The sequence below is a fragment of the Triticum urartu genome, chromosome 2A (assembly GCF_056163025.1).
Source record: "Triticum urartu cultivar PI428250 chromosome 2A, HENAU_Tu73, whole genome shotgun sequence".
Classification (NCBI taxonomy): Eukaryota; Viridiplantae; Streptophyta; class Magnoliopsida; order Poales; family Poaceae; genus Triticum; species Triticum urartu.
The window spans coordinates 743,221,910-743,229,377 of NC_141874.1; the positions used below are offsets into that span (position 1 = coordinate 743,221,910).

The following is a 7,468-nucleotide window of genomic DNA, read 5'->3' on the forward strand; positions in this document are numbered from 1 at the left end:
ATGGTTTCGAGCGGCGCGGACTTGGAACTCCAGCGACGGCTTGACGAGGAAGTCCATGGCGGCCTCCTTGCACAGAGAAGTACAGAGGGGGGTTGAGACTTGAGAGAAAAAGGAAGAGATAAACAGAGGGAGGAAGAAGAGTGGGGGAACACGGGGACCTGCGAGACTCCGGCCGACGGCAGAGCTGCTCCGGCGAGGCGCGAGGCCGAGGCTAGATCGCGTTGGATCTCCCTCCCTCGGGTTCTTCTCTCCCTTCTGGTGAGGGAAGGTGAGGGGTGAGAAGAGGAGGGCGTGGAGGAGGCCATGGACGGCGGCGAGCTCCGCCGGAGGGAGGTGGCGGCGGCGATCTGGAAGGGAGGAGGCAAGCTCTCGCTGATCTGCAAGGGTTCGAGCGATTCGGTGGGATCGATGGATGGATGTGGGGAAGAAAGGAGGGGGGGGGGGTTTGGATGGATGGAAAATGACCAGGCTATACTTACCACTGGTACTGCGTGCTATTTAAGTACAATTACAGCCGCGCTGGTCCAAAATTTAGAAGTTCCTAGATTAAAAAAAGTTCACAAAATAATGTGACCAATAAAGCGTCGCATTAACTTGCACGCACAAAAAAAGTTCACGAAATTGTTTCAAAAAGTAATGGTTCAGATATTTAAAAAAGCTCAGGAAAATTGAAAAAAGTTCACTAGTTCAAGAAAAAGTTCATAAATTTGAAAAGGTCCACTAATTTCAGAAAAGTTAATGAATTTAAAAAAGTTCACGAGTTGGAAAAAACTTCACGGATCAAAAATGTTCACGAAATTCAATATAGTTCAAGAAAATTCAAAAAAGTTCATCGATTTTCATAAAATTTCACGAGTTTGAAAAAAGTTCACGGTTCGAAAAAGTTCACGAAATTCAATATAGTTCAAGAAAATTGAAAAAAGTTCATCGATTTTCATAACAGTTCACGAATTTTGAAAAAAGTTCATTGATTTAGATAAAAAGTTCATCGGATTTTGAAAAGAGTTCATTGATTTCGATAAAAGTTCATCGAATTAGAAAAGAGTTCATCGAATTTGAAAATAATTTCAATGATTTTGAAAAAGTTCATCGAATTGAAAAAAAACGTTCATATAAATCTGCTGAATATTTGTCACATTATTTTAATAAAAAGGAAAATGGAAAAATGACAGGAAAAGAACCGAAAAAGGAAAATAAAAGGAACACGAAAGAACAAAAAAGAAAGAATATCAATTATTTATTGTTGCGTGTAAGATGGAACCACAGCTTTGCGGGTTCGAATCCTGCAGCACGTATATAAGTCATGATTACGGGCGCCTGCAGCGTCAAATAGGAAATGCCGCCTATTCAGCGCATTAAGCGACTACGCCACCGAGTTGGGCGGCCCAACTAACGTGTACAACATCGAAAAATCAGAGCGTGCGTTCAATAAATGCTCTGGACAGGTTTCGATCTCATGTAGTTTCTGTACCGTACGAGTTCTGCTAGCCACTCGAAATACTTGCCACTAGTGTTAGGTTACGGCGCAAAATTATATAATAACAAAGCTGCCTCGCTATTTTATTGCACGAAACTGTACCAATTAATATTTTTTCTATTATTTGACAAAAAAAATCATGAATTTGAAAAGGTTCATAGATTTCGAACAAAGTTCATCAATTTTCAAGAAATGTTCACAAACTTGAAAAAACTTTCATCATTTTTCTAACAAAAAGATCATTTATTTTGAAAATGTTCATCAAATTTGAAAAAAGTTCATGGATTTTCAAAAGTAGTTCATCAATTTTCGAGAAAAGTTCACAAACTTGAAAAAGTTCATCAATTTTCAAACAAAAATTTCATCGGTTTTGAAAAAGTTTATCAAATTTGAAAAAAGTTCATCAAAATTGAAAAAGTCACGGATTTTCAAAAACAAAATCATCAATTTTCTAGAAAAGTTCACAAACTTCAAAAAAAGTTCATGAATTTTCGAAGAAAGTTCATCGATTTTTTAAAAAGTTCATTGAATTTGAAAAAAAAGTTCATGCATTTTTTAGAAAAGTTCACAAAAATTGAAAACAGGCCATGCATTTTTTTAAAACGGCCATGTTTTGAAGAAAAAGTTCAACGATTTACAATCACGTATTTAAAACAGAAAAAAGAAAAAACAGAAATCGAAAAATGAAAAATGAAAAAAGAAAAAGGGAAAAAAGAAAAAAAAAAGGGAAAAGGGGAAAGAAAGAATAAGAAATGTAAAAAGTTCATTTCAAACTGAATCCAGTCGGGTGGCGTGGTGGTTGCACATGAAATATCCTCTGGGAGGTCGCGGGTTCGAATCAAGACCAGCGCAGTTTGAGTTTTGTTTTTTTATAAACACAGAAGAAAAAACCTAGATGGACCGGCCCGGCTGACGCGCCTGCAGGCGCCGGTTTGCAGAAACAACAGTAACCGGCGCCTGCAGCGCCAAATAGGAAATGCCCCAGTTTCTTGCTGCAGCCCACAGGGGCGCGATGACATGGGCCGGCCAATGCCTTGCCAGTTTTGTCACTCGCTTGCTGGACTACCTCCCTAGCGATTGTGAAAAAAAAAGGATACTTGCTCGCTCACATTGTCGTCTACAAATCGCTTTTTCTTCGCTTGTTCTCTACAAATCTGTTGGTCCAGTAAGGAAAAACCAGAAAGGATTTTATTAGTATTCAAAATTTTGGTGAAACAAAAAGTGTTTGTTCATTTGCAAAAAAATTCACCAATTTGAAAAATGTTTCTGAATTTGCCAAATGTTCACCAATTTAAAAAAATCATGAATTGGAACATTTGTTCAAGAATTTATAAATGTTCACAAATTTTTAAAAGTTCACTAATTGGAGCATTTTTTTGCGGATTGGAAAAATGTTCATAAAATTTGAACATGTTCATGTGTTTGAGAAGTTCACGATTCACGAAAAATGAAAGAAAAATGATTTGAATAAAGTTCCCACATTTGGAAAAATTCACGGATTTGAAAAAGTACATGCATGTGAAAAGTTCGATAATTTGAAAATGGTGAAAGATTTGAAAAATGTTCAACAATTGGAAAATAGTTCATGCAATTGAAAAAGTTCACGAATTTGAAATAAAGTTCACGGATTAAAAAAAGGTTTGAGCATTAGAAAAGTTCCTAAATTTGAAAATGTTCAAAAATTTGAAAAAATAACAGATTTAAAAAATGTTCACCAATTTGAAATGTACGTGCAATTCAAAAGTTCACGAATTTGAAACAAAGTTCACACATTTGAATAAAGTTCACGCATTTGGGAAAAGTTCATGGATTTAAAAAGTTCATGAATTTGAAAAAAAAGACCATGAATTTGAAAGTGTTCGAAGATTAGAAAAAAGTCCACAGATTTAGAAAATGTTCAGCAATTTGAAAAAGTTCATGCAATTGAAAAGGTTCACAAATTTTAAAATAAGAATAACTGATTTGAATATAGTTCACGAATTTGAAAAAAAATCATGTATTTGAAAAACTATTGGCATTTGAAAAAGTCCATGAATTTTAATAAAATATTTGTGCATTTGAAAAATATTCTATGATTTGAAGAAGATCATGTATTTCAAAAATGTTCACAAATTTTAAAAAGTCACGCATTTTAAAAAAGTTCATGAACTCGAAAGAAACCTAAGAGAATTTGAAAAAAAAATTCACACATTTGAAGGGAACAAGTAAAGAAAAAACTAAATCCAAAAAAAGAAAGATGAATATATGAAAAAGAAGTAGAAACAGAAAAATAAAAAGAAACAGAAAAATTACAAGAGAGAGAGAGAGAGAGAGAGAGAGAGAGAGAAAGAATCAGAAAAACTGGTCGAAAATTGTCCAGAAGCTTCCCAAAACCGGCAGGGAAGCTAGAAACTTCCCAAAACTGGCCAGCAGGTAATGTTTTTCAACATTATGCGTCGGGCCAGTTGCTCGAAGAGGGTGTGCGCCATGTACGAGTATCGAAGGAACCAGCGGCAGAAGCGCCAAATAGGGTACGAGCACGTGCTGAGTAAGATCCTGCAGTTTTTTACTTTCGGTGAAGCCAGCGGGCAACCTGTAGGGACGCACAATGTCGTCTTCTCATTGCTGGGAGGTGGCAACACAACGGTTGCTTCAGGAACAAATATATAATGCATGGATACCAGAAATTCCGTACGAACAAGTGCAACGTCCTTGTTTTTTTAACCATGGATGTGCAACGTCCTTGATTATCTCCAGTTTGGTCGCAACTCAAAAAAGAAAAGTTCCAATTTGGTCACTGTTGGACCAAAGGCTTAAATCCATGGTGCTAACGTCTTCTTGACCTCGCAAAAGAAAAATGGGAATCTAACTTTTGCTCCATGGTATGAAGACGTTCACACGATTGCGTGTTACTCTCCCTCCGTCCTGAATTACTTATTAATAAAATAAATAAAAATGAATGTATTTAGAGCTAAAAATACTTCCAGATACATCCATTTCCGCGACAAGGACTTGGGACGGAGGAAGTATTTTTTATTATTCTTTTGACAATAGTTTTATGCCATTAATTTAGACACTATATCCTTTTTTAATTACTAGTATTTATCTTTGATCTCGGTATATGCTTTTAATCTTTGATTATATATTAAAAGCACATAGCAGGCTTAGAACCACCCTGTGTTTGAATGGTTACGAGGACAGTGGCATCTCTAGTCCAGTAGAGTTCAAACCCTAGGCTTGACATTGGTGCTTACTTTTTTTTTGGATTTACTTCAGGCCTTCCAACAATGTACATTGAGTGGGAGGAGACGTTTCCGTCGACTACGAAGAAATCTATGATGACTTCGTCAATCCTGTCGACTAAGGAGGAGTCAGAATTTATGTTAGGCTTCCTAGCAAGCCACGAGCCAATCTGATGGAGGAAAAACTGAGTATCACCAAGTCTTTACCATCACCTTTTTATTGCCAACCATTTCAGGCACTGTTCAAGTCCATCAAGGCCTCGTCATGGACGACCTGTTGCATTCAGTCAGCTCTAATAAACAGAGTCCTCGACCGAAAGGAGCCGGCACCATGGGCGAGACCTTGCAGGATCCGGGGGCTACTGACGGCGGGGTTTTCCCCCGGGTTCACTCAGCGGGGAGCCTCTTTGCTCATGGCGACCTTGCCCGAAATAATCTCCATCTCTCTCGAGGTCCAACAACAGTATACTCCCTCCTTTCTGGTTTACAGGGCTTATCTCAAAATTTTAGTTTTTCCATTTTATAAGGCTGGTCATAGTGGGGAGTAACTTAGACTAGTGTCGTATGCATAACACTAGTCTAAGTTACTACCTTCATAATACAAAGTAATATGCTAGTAGTGTCATAGATGACTTTATTTATTAGCTTGTAGACTCATCTTGTCTTGAGAAGCGCTATGTTACAGTAACATATTATGTTACCACCTCATATTAAATACTTGCCACATAAGCAAAAAATTCTTGGAGTATGCTATGTTACTAGCTAAGTTACTCCCACTATGACTAGCCTAAGGCTCAATTTGGTTGTTCCTCATCACATGTTCTGACTTCAATGTGCATTAAATTATTGCATGCAAGTATTAAGAGAAAATTGACCAATGCATGCACTTTATGCATGCATGCATTGCAATTAATGCATTCGTAAACATAATTTTTTAAGGAAAACAAGAGCATTAATTGGGTGCTTTTGCAAACTAAAAAAAATATTCTACCACTCATCATCTATCTTGATTGGTGAGATTTTGAATTGATTCTTATAAACCGGAAAGGAGGGAGTAGTAGCTAGTTAGCCAATACGCAAAGAACGAGATGGCTCCTATTTCAGCAACGATCTCAGGAGCCAATACGTAAATGGTACACGTTCATTATCAGTCATCACGGTGAAACAATGTACAGAAGGCCCAGTCAACAACACGCCACGTCCCGGGTGCCTCGTCACTATCGCCATTGTTACACGGATTGCTGCACGCCGTTAAGATCCGGGGCAGCACCGGCATCCATACGACAGCAACCCTGCCGGGATATATACCCTGCATTACAACAAGCACAACACACACGTACGTACAGCAAAAAAAGGGCGCGACGTATTTGTTGAAGCACGCCGCTGCCAAGCAAGCCGGCAGCCGGACTGACCTGAGGCTAATACAACTCCCAGACTCTACTAGGATTGTTTCAGCTGCTACTTCACGCACCTGATTTCTGCCAATTTCTGAGATTTATTCCACTTTCCGCTGTTACAACTTACAACCATAAGATCCATACATGAAATTTATTCCACTTCCCGTTTGATTTATTCAACTTCCGTGCCATGCATGCATACATGTGTGCGTACAGCGCAACAATGCAGCATCTGAGCATCATACATGTGCTACTACAGTAGCTTTTAATTACTCAACAGCATGAGTGCTGGCTGGGAGCGTCTCGTTCTTCCCATGGAAGTTGATGTGGTTGTCGCGGCAGTCGATGAACTCGTAGTTGACGATGAGGTGGCCCCTCTGGTACCCCATGCCGTCGGTGTCGATCTTGACGAACACCGTGTCCCAGTCGAGGTCCAGCCCGCCGTTGGCGCACTGGTCCACGATCCTCGCCGTGATCTGCGCCCCCGTCCCCGTGTTGGTCACCCGGATGCACCGCCCGCACGACGCCTGGCCGCGGGGGCCGGCGGGGCCGCAGAACGCCGTCCAGCCGTACTTGGACCGCCACGAGTACGGCTTGCCGGCGTCCCAGGTGGAGCAGTAGGCGCTCACGGCAGGGGCGCCCAGGTCCCAGCCGTTCTCGGCCGGGCGGTAGTAGTGGTAGGTCGCGCGGACGTTGCTCGCCTGCTGCGCCGCCGCGGCCGCGGCTCCGGCGCACAGGAGCGTCGCCACCAGCGCAAGGCGCGCGGCCATCCTGGTCAACGTAGCAGAGGAGGATGATCGTACCACAGAGAGAGGAGGAGCTAGCAGCCGCGGAAACTGGAATGGGAATCGCTCTTCGCCGCCACCATTATTATATAGAGGTGGGATGGTACGGTGATGGTAGACTTTTCTTCTCTTCACAGCTTCTACGAATTTTCCACAAACTGGATCAATTGCATGAACAGCTCACATGGACGTGCATATGTTTTAAGAGCTGTGGCTACGTGTCCTGCTGCCTAGCTGGAAAATTTAGCAAAATTGTTACAAGTGTGGATGGATGCTTATGTAATCATGTCAGCGTGTCACTTTCCACAATTTTGTGCGGCCGCAATTGCCAACACGTGTGCGAAAGCCAGGAGGAAGATATATCTTTGCGCATAATTGGAAGTTTTAGATAGGATAGCTCGATTTATTGTTATGAGATAGAGTTCTCACCAATTCATTGAGATACCGACAACACCAACTGCCTAGAACAGGTCCAACAAAAATCCATGAAGAAAAAAAGGGACCTCACATCTTGATAATTTCACTCAATATATCACAACAATTAGATTACTTTAATTTATGTACTTCCACTGCAATTTTTTATAGACA

The 7,468-nt window shown here is 40.5% G+C and overlaps 1 protein-coding gene across 1 annotated transcript; it reads right to left on the reverse strand.

The window, feature by feature from the left end:
• Positions 1-6,173: 6,173 nt before the first annotated feature.
• Positions 6,174-6,989, reverse strand: LOC125527956 (barwin). The gene has a single exon (XM_048692470.2). The coding sequence runs from the start codon at positions 6,863-6,865 to the stop codon at positions 6,365-6,367; it is 501 nt and encodes a 166-aa protein (XP_048548427.1). The 5' UTR covers positions 6,866-6,989; the 3' UTR covers positions 6,174-6,364.
• Between the last annotated feature and the right edge of the window lie 479 nt (positions 6,990-7,468).